This window comes from Carassius auratus, chromosome 22 (assembly GCF_003368295.1).
Source record: "Carassius auratus strain Wakin chromosome 22, ASM336829v1, whole genome shotgun sequence".
NCBI lineage: Eukaryota > Metazoa > Chordata > Actinopteri > Cypriniformes > Cyprinidae > Carassius > Carassius auratus.
Window position 1 is genome coordinate 11848544 of NC_039264.1, and position 21696 is coordinate 11870239.

Genomic DNA, 21696 nt, shown 5'->3' on the forward strand with positions numbered 1-21696 from the left:
TGAGTAATTGGTGTTTTTTGGGCGTAAAATACATAAACCAATCAGAGTCTCATCTTCCATTCCCTTTAAGAGCCAGTTGTGCTCGTGCCATGCCGGATTTGCTATTTACACGGTCGAATTTGGCAAGCACAAAGACAGAACATGTCTCTGAGATGAAACAGAGCTGTTCGTGTGCAAGCAAATACATGCGATGTCTATCCATTATGACATGTAGGCATGCATATATATATTTAATTAGCCTACAAAAGATTCTTATGCATTGCAATCCTTAAATTTTTTTATATTTGGCATGTTTGTGTGCTGCTGTGCGTCTCTGTGTTTAATAAACAGCGTGTTGTGGACCCTATACTAACACACACTTTAAATAACAAAGAAAAAACATTGCGCCAGACTTTAGACCAGGTTTGAGTTGGTCTATGGCTCAGTCTATTTTCAGCTCCTTAAAATAGCAATGCGCCTGCAATGCCCCTGAACACACCTCTTTTTTAGACCAGCATGCCTATGGGTGCAAAAATTAGTGCAAATGTATTTGCTAATTAAACGACATGCCGCTGGACGGGAAACTCGCGAACACACTCGCGCTGCTCCTTGTGTCACATTGCGCAGGGTGTATTATTGGGCCCTAAAACTCTAAACTTATATTCCCCCTTTTTGAGAATCTGTGTAAAACGGGTGTACAAACATGTTATTGGATGGTCATTATTGTCCTGCAGAGTTTAGCTCCAGCCCAATTTCAGGGAAATTTGGAAACATTCAGGGAAACCTAATCAAGGAAACATCTAACTGGAAGCTAAAGCAAGTTGGAGCTAAACTCTTTAGACTGAGACCCTGGTTTAAAATAATCAGAAACACAGTACATTATTACATCTTTGCACAGTTTTGAATGGAATTAGGACGCTCTGGCTTCAGCTGGCACAGGGCAAGAACTAGTTTTCTTTCTTATTTTCTTTTGAAGACAACTATCACTGAAGAAAATGTTACTGCTCATCAGATTTTGTACTTTAATAGAATTAGGCTCAATGACATCATAACCAACTTTATCTTCGATGTTTCTCTTTCTAGGATGAATAAAAATAGATGCATAAAACTTCCAACATACTGTAAGTATAGAGCAATATGGACAGTATAGCACAGGAGTCAGGACAGCAAGGAATCTGGAGCTAGTGACTGATGACATGGGCCTAGTTGCATAAACTTAGCCTCTCTGTTAAAATAGTACCTTATGTAGCCTTCGATTTGGACAAACTAGCAGCCAGCCAATAAGAAATCAGTCTTATTTTTGAATTTAACTTAGACTCATGTATTCTTTTATATAACTAAATAAAAACAAATATGACCATTCTTAAACAAAAAATTAGATGAGTAACTTGTTAAACCAGTCTAAACCTTTTTTAACGCAACTGGCCCCAGGTTATATCTTGGTAGAATTGGTGACAAATGTTTATATAGAGATTTCTGACTTTTGATTGCAGACTTGCAGATCTTGCACAGGTCAAGGTATTAAAGGGTTAGTTCACCCAAAAATCTAAATTTCTGGGTGCATATGACTTTCAAATCCAGAGTTATATTAAATAATATTTGATCTTCCAAGCTGTTTAATGGCACTCAGCCGGTGTTGCAGTGCTTCGGGCCAAAAGAAGTGAAATAAAGAGCACTCATCCATAAAAAAGGGTCTCAGACAGCTTCGGGGGGTGAACAAAGTCCTCCTGTAGCAAATCGATAAGTTTCTGTAAAAAAAGTATGCATATTCAAAATGTAAAGATCAGCTGAATCTAGCTTGCGCTCACTGTTCCTGTCAGATGATGTATGAGGTCATCTCCCAAAATGTCTTCATCACAGTGGAATCACATTAGTTGACCTTGTGGTTTTGTACAAAAATGTCCAAGTGATATGGCTTGGCTCTTGGACTATCTCATATTTCTGAGTGACTCTCTGTGTGGCAGCTCAAGGGAAAGAAAAGTCTGAATAATCGTCCCCTGAAACTTCATATAGCGCCATGACAAGAATATCTGGCATTTTTTGTACATTTATGGGCAGTCTAACACAGTCAAACACTGACAAATATATTGAAGGAAAGCTTTCTACAAAAGATTGATTTCGAAAAGCACAACAATACTGAAAAATCCATTATGAATTTCCATATCCATTGGTTGATTTACACTGTTTTGTGCTGATCTGTTCATGAGTTAGGTGTGGTCACAATGCATGAACTTTCTGGTTTATTACCCAGGATTGGTTATAAAGGCAAATTAATGTTTTCATTTGGAAACCATTAAAGTTGGTTATGTTGGTTTTGTTTCAGTATGGCATTAATTTGTTTTCCCATTGTATAAACCCAACAGATCACATACTGAATGTGATTTTGGATCAGAGTTGGGAGACACTGCACTACTATGTTAGCAAAAGCTGCCAACGAATTGATTTCTGAACTCAGAGGAAGTGAATGAAGCACCAGATCTGAACTCACCCCATTGAAGAGCCACTTCTCTGATGACGAGAGGAGAGAAAACGACTCCTTCCTCTGCAGCATCGGCCTGGAGGGACAAAACAAGATCAAGACATCAGAAACAGCATCAGATGGATGGAGTGATCAGATTACGCTCAGGCCATCATCACAGACGAGATCAGATTGGTTGAACCATGTCAATAGACCACTACAGGGATGGAACGAGTTAGCATTTTAGTAAATCTTATTCCATCCTCCCAAAGACCTTTTGAATGGGTTTTTGGATTAAACTGTCAGAAATAAGGTCTGTGGTGAACACAAGCAAAATGACGGATGCTGAAAAGTGTCTAAACAGGAAGTCAACTTTGCCAAAGAGTCTGAACCTTAAGGCAGATAAAATACATGACAGATGAGCTGCTAAATGATGGACGACACAACAGACATCTGAAACCGTCCAGAAACTGAGAGATGACAGGGTTTTTCACCTTCTCCATTCACTGCAGTTTTGTAAACAGACACACAGTCTGACCTTTTTCTGACCCAGAACCTCAGTAATGACAGACATTGTGTTTTCTGAGCCTACTGTGACGAGGTGCTGAGAAACTTCTCCAGATATCTGAACTTGCAGCATTCATCTGATGTTTAAAACTGACAGAGCGCCTAACTTTATTAAGAAAATGATTTTAACACTACTGATATTATCGTCCAGTTATGCTGAACAGATTTAGGCTTCAAAATTCATAAAACCTGAGTTCATTTGTGAAGATTTTCAATATGAACAAAACATGCAAGGATCAAACTTCTGTTTTCTGCAGTAAGTCTATTGGTTTCATTGAGGGAAACAGGGAAATCAAACTACAAGTAAATGAATAAATACATATCAACCATATTTAACATGTGGGTTTGGTTAGCTGGTTTCCTGCTGCAAAACTAATCATAAAAACGTTTTTATTATTCTTTCGCAGAAAGGTCTAACGAGGAACAGTTCTGCTTTGACAGGAGCTTTGGCTCCCAATCGTCCCTCTGGCCTTTACCTCTTCTCTTTATCAGCATTTAAAGACGCCTCCCACTGAGACGGGCACATTATCCCAGATTTCAGACTGATCCTTGAGTTCATTTATTCAAGATACTGGTGTGACAGCACGATAACTTGATCCAGACTCTGGAGCTGGGCTGAATCTCACACACAGGACGATCTTCAGAGCTGTTCTTCTGAGCCGGAGGAGACTTATGTTTATGGCAGAGCCACACCTGCCATTAAAGTTTACAGCAAATCCAACTATGGGAAGGTAAAATAAAATATTACCCAAACTACATTAAATACAGATTCCCATCCAGCAAGAAATGTTCTGAGAAGATGAAAACATCACAATTCAAGTAAAAAAGCAACCATAACAACTCATACGGCAAAAAGACAAACAAACAAATACAAAAAAGTTAATGCAAGGAACCAAAACTCCATCGGTGACAGAATGAGGATTAGGATATTAAGTAAAGATCATGTTCCATGAAGATATTTTGTACATTTCCTACTGTAAATATATCAACACTTAATTTTTGATTAGTAATATGTATTGCTAAGAACTTCATTTGGACAACTTTAAAGCCGATTTTCTCAATATTTCGATTTTTTTGCACCCTCAGATTCCAGATTTTCAAATAGTCATATTTCATCCAAAAATGGTCCAGTCCTAACATGATGATGATGTATGAATCTCAATAAAAAAGACCCTTCAGACTGGTGTGCTCGAAGGACATAGATATGGATATGGATCAAAATAACAACTTCTGAAGGTTTGTAAGTTTGTCTGATGTTCTGTTTGAAAGGCTTACTGGATCTTGAACTTAATCAACACATTAAACTGCTCATAAACACACACACACACACACACACACACAGCAGACCTGGTCTGATCAGCTCTAAATACAGTACAGTAATCAATCGGTCCACACTGAGCACCTCATGGAAACTGCCCAGGGTTCGTCTCAGTCTAAAGACACTGATGTGGTTTGTAGACGCAGAATAGATGAACAACTGAATACATGTACATGATTGAATTTCCTGTGTTAAGAGAAGACACACAGCAGGTCTAATTATGATCGCCGGACTCATGAACGGTTTCAGGATTTGGTTAAATGTGAAACTGAGACATTGAGCCAAACAGACTGCGTCACAGTATCATGGACTACGATCACCTGACAGCAGAGCCCTGTTTGTGTCACATCCCTTTTTGTTTTAATAATACATTTCACATATTTGACATTTGACTGGACAATCAATTTAACTTCTGTAATGAAACATATTTATTAGAGAAACAGAATATTCAATTCAATATTTAAAAAAAGTACGACAAGACTTAATTTAGAATATTTTGCACTCATTTCTATTTTCTATTTTCATTTTTACTGAAATATAATAAGTTTTTGTAATTTTTCTATTTTTTAAATATATATATTTTTAAATAGTAATCTATATATTATTCATTTTATTTTAATTTTAGTTATGTTGTTATATAAATTTAAGCTAATGAAAATTATACATTTTGACTTGCTGGAAAATGAAATCTTGCTGAAAGTTTTTTTTTTTATATTGTATGTTATTATATGTTATTTTTATTTCAATAAATTATTTATTTATGTGTGTAGTTTTACTTTTATATTGCATTAATTATAATAACCCTGATCCTAAGTGATGTTAACAGAAAGCTGTTTCAGAGAAAGAGTAAGTTAAAAATTTACATTTTATTCATAAAGTGACACATTTTTATACTCATTTAAAAAAAAAGTGTACTGAGTGTGAGACAAACTATTAATATGAATTATTATAAGACAGAGCATATACGTCATGCAATAAACTGTATAAGATCAATGTATGCTTACAAAACTGTGTACCACATACACACCACAGAATGTCATGTAGTGTGTGTATTATGTAACAGTTATTATTACAGTATGCCTTTCTGGTTCATGTCTACACCAGTGACTATTATTTACTGCCATCTAGTGGCTAACATCCAATCTCACCTTTCAAAAAATATCTAAAAAAGATCTATCTATCTTCTTTTAGACTTCTCTATTTGTATTTGACTTTCCACAATAACATGAAAACATGCTGTCTGGTAAACAGCAGTAAATGTTATATATATATTTCATCTCAGCTCTGCATAATGAGCTCTTGTATTCTGGTCAGACTGAAGTGGTCCGGTGTCAGATCATCTGACGAGCATCAGTTGCCCTCCAGCTGCTTTAACCCAGTTTAATGTATGAAGAAATGCTTTTCCTTACTAGACTCGGTGAACATAAGTACACATATCTGTCACAGCTACCCTTTCCTCTTCTAAGAATGATGCACATAATAATAAACTGATTATTTCAATAATTGTAGAACATACTGATAACTTTAAAGTAACAGACGTTATTGTCCAAAAAAAAAAAAAAAAAACAGTAATAGTTTCTGGCTATTACTCAGAGATAGGAGTTCAGGAAGCTGTTTCCTGATCTCTGCACCCTTACCTGTACAGGAAACACACACACACACACACACACACACACACATACAGCTGTTTCCTCTTCACAAGTCAATTTCTTCCCAAACCAAACACAAGGAACTCACTAAACTTGTGATTTCACTAGTTGTAAACCTGAATGTGTGTGTGAACTGGCTAGGGCTCTTACATTGGTGTGTTTGTCTTGGTTTTTTGTGAAGAGTCTTATTGGCATCATGTGCTTATGAGTATAGGCTGCGTAATGTGCATTATGTGCATGACTGTGTGTGTGTGTGTGTGTGTGTGCCTAGTGTGTGTGCATGTGTGTGTGTGTGAAAATGACATCATGACTGTAGAGCCTCACCCTTTAAATCCAGCAGACATCCTGCCCCTACAAACATGTCATCTATTAAAATCATCTTTTGAAGAGATCCTAGATTCTTCCTTCCAATCACTTTTGACTTTGAAGTGAATGGCATTTATATATGTATTATACTGTTATGTTAGAAGATTATAGAAAACATGTTCAATGTGATTAAACTGTACTTTTGCAGGGGGACTAAAGCAATTCATTACTATTATAATTTCTGTGTTAAGGTTTTTCAACTTTTTCTTTTTAATACAGTAAAGTTAAAAACAAAAGTTGAAACCTATTCACAATTAGGCTGCACACTTGTGCAGATTTTCACTGCATTTTCTGTCATTTAAAATACATAGCACATTAAGAGTTAAAGTGGTCATATGAAGTTTTTGAAAAGCCAGTGAAAGTCATTATAATCAGTAAATATGTCCCCACTGGACATTTGTATTGGTTTAGTCTCGTGGTGCCGGGACACACATCAACAGTATGTTAAGGGGCGTAACATTTCCGTCACACACAAGGCATTCGACCAATCACAGCGCACTGGACAGCTGGCCAATCAGAGCACTCCTCGATTTGCAGACCGACTGTCTTTGTAAAAATCAACACATTTCAGAAAGGTGGGGCATAGTGGATAATAATGTACATTATGTGGAAAATAATGTTCTTTGAAACTTAAACCGCATAAACACATTTCATTACACCAAATACACAACATAATGTTCTTTTTAGCAATATCATATAACCACTTTAACTACAAGTGCTACTTTCCTTATTATCTGCCAACCCTATTTAACTGGTAGCCTAACTTTCACTGACGTTGCAAGATGATGTGAGCTATTTTATAGCAAGATTTTATAGCCACAGCATTGCTTGCCGGTTCAGTGATGAACAGGGTCAGGATCTGTCTCTGCATGCAGTGTCTTGACTCTCATCAGCAGAACAAATCTAAAGGCTAAGTTCATGTTAGCTCATCCAGACGTGTTGTGTGGAGAGATGAGAACTGAAAGTATTTTTATTGATGAAAACAAGTTAATTTGGGTAGCAGTGCACAGAGACTAGTGATGTCCAGCAGCCGCAGATGTGCTGAAGGCATTCAAAGCCATGCCTGTACACTTCTGCTAATGTTTGATACTGTAACCTTCAGAAATGTCACAAGTAATCTCCCTATGTGCTACAATCATTACTGTTCTCTCATTTTAATCACTGCGTTGTTCACACGGGTTCTGTTGGTTATTGTGTAAAACACTGCCCCACAAACATGGTATAACCACAACTAAAATTCCTTCAAATTTTAAATGATGAAGATTACATTAAATCAAGTAAAAAAAATTCCAAAAACCCTAATCAAAATAACCGACTGCAATTTGATTGAGATTAACTGGAATGCACAATGAATGTTTTTATCTGTTTTTCCTTTTTTTGCAAATTAACTCTTCATTTATAACTCATATCTTAAACACAAGTCATAGATATCAGATTGTATATATGACCCCCATAAGACTGAAAAAAAATTGCTTCACCCAAAGTAGAATGCTAGAAACATAAATATATATTTTTTGTCAAATTATTTAAGAAAGAATAAGAAGTATTTGGGAAGGCAGCTGAAATAAATATATCAATGCAAACAAATCAACTGAACTCATTTAGTTCAGAATTTATAATTTTTTTTAACTTATTTAACTACAGAAAACATGTAAGCTTAGACATTCTATTAAAAGTGTAATATATTTTATATTATAAACACAATATTCTAAATATTTTATTTACGTGAACTGAAATGAAAAGCTTAATATTAATTAGATTTATGGAATTAGCAACAAAAGCCAGGACATGTTGTCTTAAATTTGGAGGCGTGGCTTTATTACATCACATACATGTCACTTCATTTGCTCACATGTTGATTAATCCAGTTTCGGTTTGCGATTACTAACCCCGAATAAAAGAAACTGGAAACTTTTTCCAGTGAAATGTTCTGCTTTTTTAATACCAACTCAAATCTAAAAAGTTAGATGTGGTATATAGAAACCCCCTATTTCACCACAGAGAGACTGAGAGAGTCCCTGACCTTGCTCAGATACAACACAAATCCACCTGTCAGTTTATGCCAGGCGTTTTTATCACAGCTGAGCCGCAGTCTGCAAGATCGCTTCAGTTTGGACAACAGGTGCAGAAAGCCAAAGCACACCAGAAAGACTCCCGCAGCTTATCAATGACAAATGGAGTACAATTATTACACATAAAAACACTCGAATAGTCATATGCCACAGCAGGTTTTACAACAACTAAAAACTGACAATTACATTTACTTCTAACTACATTTTCTACATTATTTGGCTACATCTTTTACCCTCCACAATAGCAGCATCCAAAACAGTGTTAAGAAAACTTGATAATTGATGATTCACGGGCGAATTAGGTAATCACGTTTCTTTTGCCGAGGAGTGCAGGGTGCTCTCGGTTCAAGAAAAGAGCGAGTGTGTGAGAACAGGAGGTGCAAACTGAGCCGCTCAACAGCTGAAAGAAAATCTGATTCGGTAACTCGACTCCAAACTACAACTCAACATTTCCCAGTAACTCACTTCCCATGTTTCAAGGCCTTTCAGTCGTTCTGCTTTCAGCCTCAGTCTGAAAACTGTGAGGGGAAACTCGCTTGTCTCAAAACGATAACGTGACTAACATGTCGGGTTCTCAGTAAATAAAGAAGAAATCAGCTATTAATGTGAAAGAACTGTCTGGGAGGTAATGATAGCCTATAAAAACCTTTGGCAAAGGAATATGGCGCACTGAATAGGGAGGGTCTGTATTCTCCCTGTTATAGTTTTAGGGCTGGGCACTTATATCATTGGAAACATTGGCCTAGAAATCCCACCCCATCAAAGTTTTGGATTTTTAACAGAAACAGTTCAACTTTTCAGATGAACTTCCTCTTCAGACCAAGGGAATTTTGATGGCATTTACATATAAAACTCCATCGGACATCAGGACTGGATTATTTGAATATGTTTTACAAAAATACTAATTTAATTCAATGCCATTTCTTTTTAAGCATGTGCAAATTTACTAGCAATTTTCAAAAAGGCAGAAAAGGTTGCAAAAAAAATACTACTCTTTTTTTGCATGATTCTCAAGATCTTTTGGCATCTAGTGGTCACAGATATTTAATCTGCTCTAATATTTCGCTCTTCTGTAAATATAGTGCTATTCTAAACTGGCTGCTCACGTTACGTTTGAGAAACTACATGTTGAGTTGTTGTGGCCTGTATTGTTGTGGGTTGTCTGTGTGAATCTTCATGGTATCTCAAGCTTAAAGTAAGCAGTGAAGGAACATTTTGATAATCACTTCAGGCTTCGAGATGAAGGTCGTGTCTGTTTTTGTCTTACACTGTTTCTATAGAGACTCAGAAACAGCTTGAGCTTGGAGTAAGCGTGCACAGACAGCACCTGACCTGTTACTCCCTGTGCTGGAAATAAAGGGAGTTTTCTGCCTGCTAGTTCTGTCTAAACTCTTACTTCCTCCAGAACGTTACAGAAGCATTTCTCTTCTCAAAATGAAAAAACCCTGGAATTCACAAGCCTCTGTGTGGGAACTTTCACTTTCATGTGAACTTTCATATAGGACATTTCAGTTCTCCAAGCAATAGGAGCCAATGATGATTGACTATGACTGAAGCACTAGTTATGAATAGCAGAATGATTTCTGAAGGATCATGTGACACTGAAGACTGAAATATTGATGCAGAAAATTCTGTACTGCATCACAGGACTAAATTACATTTAAAAAAAACATTTAAATATAAAATGCTTCTTTTAAATTAATTTAAAAATATAACCATGAGCTCTATATGAGACGTGGAAATATAGGCCATGTGCACTGTGGGAGAGAAGAGGCTGATGGGAACCACAAGCGTGGGTTTGACGTGAACTTGCTGTGAAAAGTCCAAAGAAAACATCCCTGATCCCAGTGAGGAAGAGGGGCGTGAGGATCAGGCCCGGTCAGAGGGTTATTCTGAATGCATTCAGCAAGCATTAGTGAGAGGATTACGACTGCCACGCTCCGCTGCACTCCTCGCCCGCCGGGTGTCATCTCTGATCTAATGCAGCGCAGACACACAGAAGCTGACTGTTATCAGGCCTCATGAGGGCTGAGGAAACACCTGAGCAACCAGTGATCCTTCATCTGTCCTTCAGGCTTACAATCATATCTTTACAGACTCAACCCCTCCAGGTCACTGAGACATGTGTTACTAAAAGTATAGTCCTACCACAGCTGCTATGACAGACTCTCACACAGTCTAATCACACCAAACCAAAAACCACCGCTCAAATCAAGAATATAGAGGCCAGAATGAGCCGACCAAGTCTAAAGCCCTCAACCAGCAAAGCTTTGCAAGACCAAACTGAACGGACTCTCCTATTTCTAGGAAACACAACAGAGATCCAGTTTATATTATAAAAAACTCAGAATAACGAATTTGTTTCAGGCAAAAAAAAGTCTGAATTGCGAGATGTAAACTAACAATTAAGTGAAAAAAGTCAGAACTATGAAATAAAATTAGTATTATTATTTTTTTATTCAGTGGTGGAAACGGCCTTCCATAGTGCTCAGCTAACAAGGAATGTTCTTAAAATTTGGGAAGCTTTTCTCTAATTTGTGAACAAACATTCGTCCAGTAACATTACCAGAATTTGTGTGTCTCTTGGACTGGTTTTCCCCCTCTGAAAACATTTTAGTAAGACATTCCTCTAACATATTTAAATGTTACAACTTTATCAGTTTCAGAATGTTCAGAGAACATTCAAATGTAACATTCTCACAATGTTTTCAAATTGATCAGATGGAATGTTGCCTTATCGTTTTCTCTAACGTTCGCAATAACCAAGAAAAAGAGGTTTTAAAACATTTTTAAAACTTTTGAACGGGCAGGGAACATCTAGCTTTCAATACATTATGGGAATATTAGCAAAATTGTTAGCTCAGTAACAGTAAGTATCACCCAGTTTTTTACATTTCTTATTCTAAAACAAATAAATATAGATGTGCGCTTTCTCATTCTAGTACTCACCCAGATCTTTCATCACCTCCGGCTCTCGTTTGCATTGAATCTGCTGATATCCAGAGAGAGAGAGAGAGAGAGAGAGAGAGAGAGAGAGCCTTTCACACCATTGATCACTGATCAGTCTGACTGATCGATACAGTTAATATTCACTCACACATTCAAACAAACAAACAATGAAAACTAACTTAAACAGCTCTGCATTAGCGGAACATCAGACGCTGGTATGAGAAATGCTAGCTGTTATTCCTCCTATTCCTCGTTTGTACTGTTGTGACACGCCAGCCAGACACACACACACACACACACACACACTCCTCCTCTCAGTCGGATGGGAGAGGTTTACTGATGACAGATCACCGGGCGTCAATGCTCTTGCTCGGATATGTCCCGCGAAAAACAAAACAAACAAACAAAACCGCACACTCATAATTATACTGCACTAACACTGCATTTGGTACGTTTTATTAGTCACATTTATTAATATGTTGCTTTTAGTGTAACATTCTTTTTTCTCATTTAAAAATGTATGCCAATCCGTACTGTATATTTCTTCAGAATAATGAGTTATGGTAAATTCCATTTGATTTGAATATGAAAACAGGAAAATAAACAGAAGTTTAGTTTTTTTTTTTTTTCTTTTAAACGGTCTTTTTGTCTCACAATTCTGTATTTCTCGTAGTTCCCAATTTATGTGTCACAATTTTAAGTAAAGTCGCTGGTGGGCTGACAAAAAGACGGAGAACGCCTGTCCTGTGGAGAGAAACTGTCCTGTAGGTGGCGCAGTCTTTGATCATTTTGGGAAAGCTCGCGCTGCTCCTCACGTGAAAGTGTTTGTTTCCGTGCAGGGTTTCTCTGAGGTGCTGATCTGGTATGGCAAGCCTTTAAAACATTTAATCTACAAACTGTACTAGTATCTATTTTCATGTTACTAGTAGGCCTACTTATTTTTTAGACACTAGTATCTTTTTCATTAAGTACTAGTACTTATTCATTAGGTACCAGTACTTATTCATTAACTACTAGTGTTTATTCTTTAGGTACTAGTGTCTTTTGTAAAGTTACTAATACTCATTCATTAGATACTAGTACTTAATCATTATTATATACTAGTACTTATTCCAGTAGTGACTAGTATTTAATTAAAATATTTGTGTTAACCAAAAATAGAACTAGTACTTATTTTTTAGGTACTAGTAACTTTTTATACCACAGATATCCTGAACTTAATAGATACTAGTACTTTTTACATGAGCATTTCTGCCCAGTATGGTAATTGTATGTTGAATATTAATGAGCCAGCAACTTATAGGATAGAGATTAAACAGGAAACTGAAACAAGTAGATGGATGTACTTTTTTTAGAAAACCAAATAGAAAAGAAACAATTATTTGTACACAAGCACATAAAAAATTTATTTTTGTAATTTCGTACATATAGTAGCCTAATGTGTTTGTTGGACATTGAGTGAGCTCTGCTGGCAGGATGGAGACACGACACCAATTTTATTAGCTGTTATTTTCCTATTTTTCCTCCAGTAAAAGCAATAAATATCATACACGACCTGTATGTTAACTTTATTTATTTATTTATTTTTTTTTGCATATACAGTCATGCTCAAAAATATGGACACCCTTGGTAAATATGATCAAAGAAGGCTGTGAAAATGAATCTGCATTGTTAATCCTTTTGATCTTTTATTTAAAAAAATCACAAAAATCTAACCTTTGATTGGATAATAAGAATTTAAAATGGGGTGAAATATCATTATGAAATAAATGTTTTTCTCTAATACACACTGGCCACAATTAAGAACACCCATAGAAATTAATATGAGTAAAATAACTCTATTCCCAGTCAAATTCACAATTTTGAGCACTCCAGCATGATTATAAACATGAAATGATCCAGCCATTGCTTCCTGTTTCACAGAAATATAAAGAGGAGGGAAAACAAAGCCCAAATTCCCTTAATCATCCATCACAATCAGAAAAACCAAAGAATATATTTCTGATGTGCAGCAAAAGATGATTGAGCTTCACAAATTGGTGAAGTGGCTTTAAGAAAAGAGCTAGAGCAGTGACAATTCCCATTTCCAGCATCAGGAGAATAATTAAGAATTTCCAATCAACAGAAAATGTTAGAAAACTGCCTGGAAGAGGATGTGTGTCTATATCGTCCTAATGCATGGTGAGGAGGTCAGTTTGAGTGGCTAAAGACTCTCCAAGGATCACAGCTGGAGAATTGCAGAAAATAGTTGAGTTTCTGGTTCAGAAGACCTTTAAAAAAATAGTCAAACAGAACCTACATCAACACATGTTGTTTGGGAGGGTTACAAGAAAAAATCTCCTAGCTCATCCAAAGACAAACTAAAGCATATTCAGTTATCAGACACGACTGGAACTTCAAATGGGACTGGCTTCTATGATCAGATGAAAATAAAAATGAGCTTTTTAGCAGAAATATACAGCTGTATTTTTGATGTTGTGGGCCTATATTTCTGCTGGAGGTCCTGGACATCTTGTTTAGACACATGGCATCATGGATTCTATTAAATACCAACAGATAAAAAATCAAAAAGTGACTGACTCAACCGTACAATAATCCAAACACAAACCTCAAAAACAACACCGAAATGGGTCACTTAGCCCAAAACCAAGCTTCTGCTATAGCCATTGCAGTCCTCTGACCTGAACCCTACAGAACATGAGAGGAGTGAACTGAAGAGGAGAAGCTGGGAATCTGAAGGGTCTGGAGTGATTCTGGATGAAGGAATGGTCTCTGATCTCTTGTCAGGTGTTCTCTAACCTCATCAGGCATTATAGGAGACAGTTTTGAGCTGTTAAACTGGCACATGGAGGTTTAAAAAAGTATTGAATAAACTGGGGTGCCATTAATTGTGGCCATTATGTATTAGAGAAAAACATTTATTTCATAATGATATTGAATTCTTATTATCCAATGAAAGGTTAGATTTTTGTACATTTTGTTTAAGATTAAAAGGATAAACAATGCAGATTAACTTTCACAGCCTTCTTTGATCATATTTACCATGTATACATGAAAAAAATATGCTACAAAAAAAAAAAAAATGCTACATATATATATATATATATATATATATATATATATATATAAATATATAATACATATTATATATGATATTATATATTAAATATATTTATCTATAGTATAAATTATATGAATATAAATATGCATGTAAATATTTTCAAATTATATACAGTATGTTTGAATTTATATATACAAAATATATGATTATATATTATACATAATAAATATACACAATATGCACCCTTATATTAGGCAAACAAAAAAACTTTATTTTGGATGTGATTAATCGTTCGTTTGACAGCACTACAATATAAAACTTACAGACATAATATTTATAGCCCTAAACAATTGAATGTGTACTAAAGTGATGAAATGCATGTTGTGCATCATGTGTAAACAACTGTTTGCTTCCGATGGCCTTTTTGTCATTATTCTGGTAGGTGTGTACACATCAGAATGAACGCGAGAGCGGTGATATTTCATCTGGCCATGGGAATGGGAGAAGTTCAGAACAAACGTGAAGTACATCACTCAGTTCGGATCTACAGACGACCTCTTCCTGTCCTGGGAAGAGCAACAGGAAGTGACTGATGGACTGAACACAGATCTACACAAATACTCAGACCGTGCACATCCTTTCCAGAGCTCACCCACGCAGCTCACAACCAACAGCTAATTACAAAAACTCACCCTTCATCCTCTGAGTTTTTTAAAAATACACTCGTTTTATTTCTCAAGGGCCAAATAAATCATGTGTCCTACAAGAAACAATGGCAGTGTGTTATGGTGGCATATGTTGAAACTGTCCCATTTTCATTTGTTTTCAATACAAGTATAATCATGTCACTCTTTAAATACTCATGTTTTCTTTACAGTAGTACACAGAATGCCCATGATATCTGAGACAAAACATAGTTATTAGTACAAAACCAGGTAATGGCACTTACAGCAGTCACACACAAACACTGATCTCAGATCAAGTTATTACAACGATACAGTTATTGTGAGGGTTGTGTTGATCAGATGTACAGATACAATCCTATGTTTAAACAGGGAAGGTACAAAGGTAATTCCTGGTTCTAATCGGTTACAGCACCATATTAAGAGTCCACATAAACATTTCATTTAATAGAAATACACACGTTCTATTATTTGGTTGAGGAGCTGTTACATTAATTCTTGTAATAGTGAACTGAAATGAAGCATTCGTTTCTACTCAATCCAGTAACACTGACTTCATGTAAACAACTATAAACTCAGAAACGATGAAGGTGGTCATTTATTTGTCCACATGCTGTTCTGAACATTATACACAAGATGTTTAGCAGAACGTTAACGCTGTTCTTTACAGCAACACCTTTGCAAGACAAAGTATTGTTCTTTTATGTTTTGGAACAACATAAAGCAAGTAAATGACCATTTCATATTTTAGGTGAAAAACAACAAAAGCCAGAAAACAAAATTTCAGCCGTCTCATAAAACTGCTGTCATAAGAATCATATATTGCTTCTTCAATAAACCTGAGATTGGAAGTAAAGTGCACTTAGCCAAACCAAGCCATCATGTAAACCTGCGTACTCTTCTAGGAGTTATTTAAACAGCTATATCTCTTCAGAAAAGCAGTTCTGTGTAACCCATGAGGGTTTAGCCTCACGTTCATCAGTAAAACATGTATTCAAGCAGTGAGTGTGAAGGGAAAGGACTCAGTCCTAACCCAACCGAGCAGCTGTGTGGCACGTCATGCTTCAGGAGCTACACAGACTTCTTCTTCCTCCGTGCTTTAGCGTATCCTCTTCCAAACCAGCCGCCCTGAACCGCGGTAGCCTCCCCCTGAGCCGGTGCGTCTGGTGAAGCGTCCTCCAGAGCAGCAGGTGGCGCTATCTCTTCACGAGTGTGGCTCTCCTGCTCTTGTGCACTGAGCGCTTCAGACAGGCCGAAGATGGGGTCTTGTGATCTGTTATTCACACAAATTACAGGCAATATTAATAACCGACAGCTGCTCTGGATAAAAATATATGACTTTATATCAGACAGATGAATTGAATGTGAAGTGGGTCTTGCCTGTTGTAAACGGGGATTTCCAGACCCAGCTCCTCCATCAGGAGACCCATCACAGCATCACACTTGCCGTGTATCTTCAGAGTAGCCAGGTTGTCTTTCGGTGTCCACTAAAATAGGGAAAACATACCAAGATGTAAACCGAAAGCCACATTTCATTTAATGGAAACCAGAAGAATGAAGAGCGGTGTTATGAAGAGAAATATCACCTGCAGATTTACTATGTACAGCTTTGGCCTTTTGTTGGCTGGTCTGTTCATGCACCACAAGCACGAGTATTTCTTCAACACCTGATGGACAAACACACAACATACATGGCATCAACTGCATTATTTAGTACAAATAATGTCATTTCGACAAATATTGCAATATGTTCAACTTTCAAGATCTTGCATTACTGCTGCTGCTCACATAAAAGCTTAGATAACACAAGAAAAATCCTCTTAACTACGTCAGTGCTTCTAACTTTACATATCTAGGGTACCAGCGGTTTAAGATTTAAGCCACGCCCCTCTGGATCACATAATTAAAAGAGACAGTTCACCCAAAATTAAAATCCTGTCATCATTTACTCACCCTCGTCATTCAGACCTGTATGACTGACTGTGGAACATAATATGCTGAAACATGATATATTTTGAGCGTATAATATAGTGATGGGCGCTTTTGAAGCACTGCTTCATGAGGCTTCAAAACCTTTGTGAATCATGTGTTTCGTAGCGCGTATCAAACTGCCAAAGTCACATGATTTCAGGAAACGAGGCTTCGTAATGTCACTGTAAACCAGCCAAGTTCACTGAGATGGATCACCTCCCAGTGGCGAAGCACTGTACCAGCATCTATGCCTTTACCTGATCTCAGATCAGTTTCATCAATTCGTAGACATGTTTAAGAGTGATGTGTGTAATGCAAAGGATGAGAAGTAGTTAATAGTCTGTTACTGGCCTCAATGCACAAGCTCTCTATAAAACAAAAACAAGACCCGCAAATTAATATTAAATAGAATAAAAAACACAGTATACAGACACTTCATATTTAACAGTATTTTATCGTTTTTATGGCATTTCATGTATTATACTTTTAATAAAAAATAAATATATATAATGGGTTTTTAAAATCAATTTTTTTTAATGCATGTTTTATCTTGAGTTTTTGTTACATTTACACACTTTTGACCAGCAGAGTTCATTAGTGTGTGGTGTTTCTAGCGATTCGCAAACAGTGAATCACTTTGCGAAGCAATTGATTCAAAGCTTTGAAAAGTTTAGTTTCTCCCATCACTACTAGTATAACATATTCTGAAGATATTTTGCTATTCAAACACTTTCAGGTCCCATTGACTTACAAGATATAGTCAACCTGAACCAGATCTATTTGGTTACCAACATTCTTCCTAATCTTTCTATCTTGTTTTTGTGTTCTTTTTTGTGTGTGAACGGTTCCTTTAAGCCGCTCCAGTCACTTCCCCACCTTCAGACTGGATCCCAGGCAGAGGATGAGGTCAGCCCGCTGTGCCGCTTCGGCGGCCCCCTTCCAGTTGAGCGGCTGCTCCAGCGTGCCCCTCTCACCGAAGTGCACTATAGTGTCTCTGAGCTCGGCTCTGCAGTGAGGACACAGACGCCCCGTCCCGTGTCTGTGCAGAGCCGTGCGCTCCGTCACGTCAAACAGCCGGATGAACTCCCGTGCCGGAGAGCAGGAATCACACACCTGTGTGACGGATGGGACGGCAAAACACATTTTACAAACAGTTTTGAAACATAGTTTTCTTTTCCTTAACTCTAAGGGCCGTTTTTACTAAACAGGGCAAATAAGCACGAGAGCGCAATTACAAAACAATCTTTGATGGGGGTGGAAATATCTTTAATCTTTAGCGCTTATTCTTCACTGTACATCTGTAGTAAAACCTGACAGTACAATTATAACACCAAAAGATGTTTGCGCTGGTGTAAGCAGCAAGTAAGACTAGAACCGGAAGAGACTTCCCCAGAACTGGGAGTACAATACGGTATTGTACGTTAGATTTTGATATCTCTGTGCTATCCTTCAAGACATTTTTACTTTAAATATACGACAGATGTGTCCAGATCTCATTGTCAGACCTCGATGAACATGTTTCCGTGGAGTTCAGAGAGAGCGTGTCGGGGCAAACCACTGCGCAGGTGAAGACCATCACAGTTCTGCGAGACCACATGCTGAACCTGCAAAAGAGACTCAGTCAAGTCAAAATATTTCTAAAGCACTTTTCACAAAACACCTCGTTTCAATGCAGCTTGACAGAACATGATGTTTGTAATATCTTAATATGCCTTAGAGTTGCTTTTAACTAGACTATATTGTAGCGAAGCGATAATCACATTTAGTTACAAAGCATAATAATATAGTTTCAAACTACAGTTACTTCTATACTATTTAACCTGTTTAAGCTGCTTTGACACAATCTGTAGTGTAAAAAGCCATGTATAAATAGCTTTGACTTGTATTGTGATGATAAACAATCAAGCATGTAATTTATGATGTATCACCCTACAGGAGTATACTTTATGTGTGCGGATACAATGAGAAGATTACTAACAGATTGTGCTCGGGTACTGATTACCATTTTAATATCACGGGTGATTATATAGTTTGTTTTCTCGCCGATATAACGATCAAACTATTGAGATCTGCTATATAGTATAAACTGCTCAATGTCACAGTGTGCTGTATTCTGATCATTCACAGAAACACTTCCCACAATCCCTGTGTCGTCACTCACCATCTTGACTTTGTGCAGCATCCAGATGCACATGTGTGTGAGCGTGGGCTCAGCTCGACTCAGATCTGATGCACTGACGGACACAAACACACACAGATGTTAACGTGTGGCAGAACACACTCGATCAGAACAAGACAGTAGGCAGGGGCTAAATCTCAAAGTCTTCATTTATATTCCAGACAGGAACCAGTGTAATAGAGTATCCCTCACCTCACAGACCGGCCCTTCTGCAGCTGAGTCCACACCCCATTGGGTCCCCGATAGTCTGGGATGGAGGCGGCCTGACGAGAGCACACAAACTCACACACTTAACACGGAGATTTAACAACTCAAAACTCAAGATGTACACATGGACTCTCACAGCCACCAATCACCAATGCAAATTAACTTTGCTTTTTGAACCTGAAGAACAAAATGACCACTTAATAATATAAATAATGAGTGCTATTGTTGTTATCACTGATGTGTAACCTCAACATCTCAAACAATGGGTTTTCATGACACTTTATGTTGCTGGTAACACTCAAATGAGCAGAAGTCAGTATTTCTGAGGTTTTGATGCACTCTGTCTGAGAGAGACGCACCGTGCTGATTCCTGCTCCGGTGTAGATGACCACATGCTTGGCCCGCTGCAGCTCCTCCGCCAGCTGCTTCACTTTAACCTTCAGGTTCTCAGCGTCATCAAACACCTGCACCCGTCACAAACACATCACATCTCCAGTCAAGATCATAAAATACACAGTATTCGTCAAACAGAAGGGGAACTGCATTGGTGGAGACTCTGACAAAAGCCACAGGATTTGAGGAGACTGTGGATTCAATGGGAAATTCAATCGTTAATTGCTAAAATAATGCAAAGAATAATTTGTTTGATAATAAAATGGCAGATTTATCATTTATCACTGGATTTAATGTCTGGGAATGTATTTATGCTACACCTGAACGAAGGACAGCTAACGGATGAGAAATTAAAAAGCATTTTTTAGAATCCGTATCAGCATTTCTGCAGGCTTTATGAAAATTTAAGAACAAATTAAAGGGGAACCATAATGCCAACTACATCTACGTGTGAATCTTTAGGAAGACCACAATCTGTTGTATTAAAACACTTCAAAGTTGGAAAATATCAAGTCATTTTCCATAAATAGATAATAGAGTTCTTCAATCTTCATCAGTGTTTTTGGCTTGTTCTCCAGTGCAAATGTCTAAAGATTCAAGATTAAGACACTTAAAAGATGAAAAAGCTTTAAAAGATTTTCATTCACCATCGACAGACATAGGTTCTCGCCATAAAGATACATCATTTTGTTGTTTTTTTCTTTTTAGAAAACCAGACTTAATTTCTTCCTTTTGCATCTAAAGTAAATGCATGTTGATTTGAGGATGCTTGGACACTTGTACTGGAAAACATAAACACGGAGGAAGACAGTCAGTGTGTGCTACAGTCGGTGTGGTGTGTCCACCTCGTCCTGTTTGCTCTTGAGCAGGGCTCTGCGGCTCTGTCTGCGGCTCAGCTCCTGCACCGTGTCCTGATGCTCCTGCAGCAGAGCCCTGTCCTCCTGCGACCGCTCACCCTCAGCCTTCTGCAGGAGCCTGGAGATCTGTCACAGAGAGAGGAGATCACACACACACACACACACACACACACACACACACACACAGAGAGAGAGAGAGAGAGAGAGAGAGAGAGAGACACACACACAGAGAGAGAGAGAGAGAGAGAGAGAGAGAGAGAGAGAGAGAGACACACACACAGACAGAGAGACAGAGAGAGAGAGAGAGAGAGAGAGAGAGAGAGAGAGAGAGAGACACTTCAGTCTCCAGCGTCTGTCCAGAACACAGGTACACTGACTGTGAAATAACGCCGGATATCATCCAAACACTGCGAGAGGCTTTCAGAATCATTCTGTTGTAATTCATTTCGTTGATTACACTTCGGAAGTGGCACAAAACCAACGGTTTCCATGCTGTTACTGTACTAGCAACGGCATTTGGGCTCAAACTGTGGTTAGCATGAACATATATGTGGGGTTTAACTGAAGATTAGCTCGTCTGACCGGCTGTACTGCTTTGTGTGTCGCGTCGTTACAGTTTCTGCTCGTGTGTTTTTATTATAATGCATCGTGTTCATACCGTCTTCAGCGTCTGTCGTTGTTTCTCACGCTGTATGATTTTCGCCTTTTCTCGCTGTTTTCTTTCCGCTCGCGCAGACGAGCCACTGTTTGTGTTCGCGTCCATGCCGGATCTCACCAGTGATCTCGCGGGAGAGAACGAGATTTGCGTGAAACAAATGAGAAGTGGAGCCACTGGTCAAACAAACAAACATACAGAGTTGAGAAATTATCTTCTAAAATTTATGTTTTTATTTATTTCTTTTTTTTATCAGGCTCCTGTATTTATGTTCAGTTGTTTCACTTTAATTGCATAGAAAATGACCATTAAAGTGAAGTTACTGAACCTAG

The 21696-nt window shown here is 37.6% G+C and overlaps 2 protein-coding genes and 1 long non-coding RNA gene across 6 annotated transcripts in view; 1 reads left to right on the forward strand and 2 right to left on the reverse strand.

Annotated features, from left to right (window-relative positions):
- Window positions 1–11641, reverse strand: part of LOC113039709 (rho guanine nucleotide exchange factor 3) — a 40142-nt gene extending 28501 nt beyond the window's left edge. For 2 of the 4 annotated variants that reach the window (XM_026197747.1, XM_026197746.1), the window contains exons 1-2: window positions 11359–11641; window positions 2468–2534 (exon numbers count right to left, since the gene is read on the reverse strand). In XM_026197747.1, the coding sequence (XP_026053532.1) occupies window positions 2468–2534; window positions 11359–11393 (102 nt within the window). In that variant the 5' untranslated portion in view covers window positions 11394–11641. The remainder of the gene's footprint in view (window positions 1–2467; window positions 2535–11358) is intronic. The other 2 variants (XM_026197745.1, XM_026197744.1) reach the window with 2 other exon arrangements.
- Window positions 11642–12158: 517 nt separating this feature from the next.
- Window positions 12159–15194, forward strand: LOC113039711 (uncharacterized). The gene is made up of 2 exons (XR_003275061.1): window positions 12159–12220; window positions 14862–15194. It is a non-coding gene; the product is annotated as an uncharacterized LOC113039711 (long non-coding RNA).
- Window positions 15127–21551, reverse strand: sirt7 (sirtuin 7). Its single transcript, XM_026197750.1, has 10 exons — window positions 21368–21551; window positions 20698–20835; window positions 19819–19923; window positions 19445–19515; window positions 19235–19307; window positions 18579–18677; window positions 17950–18186; window positions 16689–16769; window positions 16483–16589; window positions 15127–16375 (listed from the first exon to the last, which is right to left on the reverse strand). The coding sequence occupies exons 1-10, from the start codon at window positions 21470–21472 to the stop codon at window positions 16174–16176; spliced, it is 1218 nt and encodes a 405-aa protein (XP_026053535.1). The 5' UTR covers window positions 21473–21551; the 3' UTR covers window positions 15127–16173.
- Between the last annotated feature and the right edge of the window lie 145 nt (window positions 21552–21696).

Bases quoted from the DNA above. Each gene is read 5' to 3' on its own strand.
- sirt7 (XM_026197750.1), bottom strand. From the start codon at position 21,472: ATGGACGCGAACACAAACAGTGGCTCGTCTGCGCGAGCGGAAAGAAAA. The intron at 18,187-18,578 runs GTCTGACAATGA...TCCGTCACACAG, and splicing joins ACGGAAACATGTTCATCGAG to GTGTGTGATTCCTGCTCTCC. The intron at 16,590-16,688 runs GTGATATTTCTC...TCCCTATTTTAG, and splicing joins TGTACATAGTAAATCTGCAG to TGGACACCGAAAGACAACCT.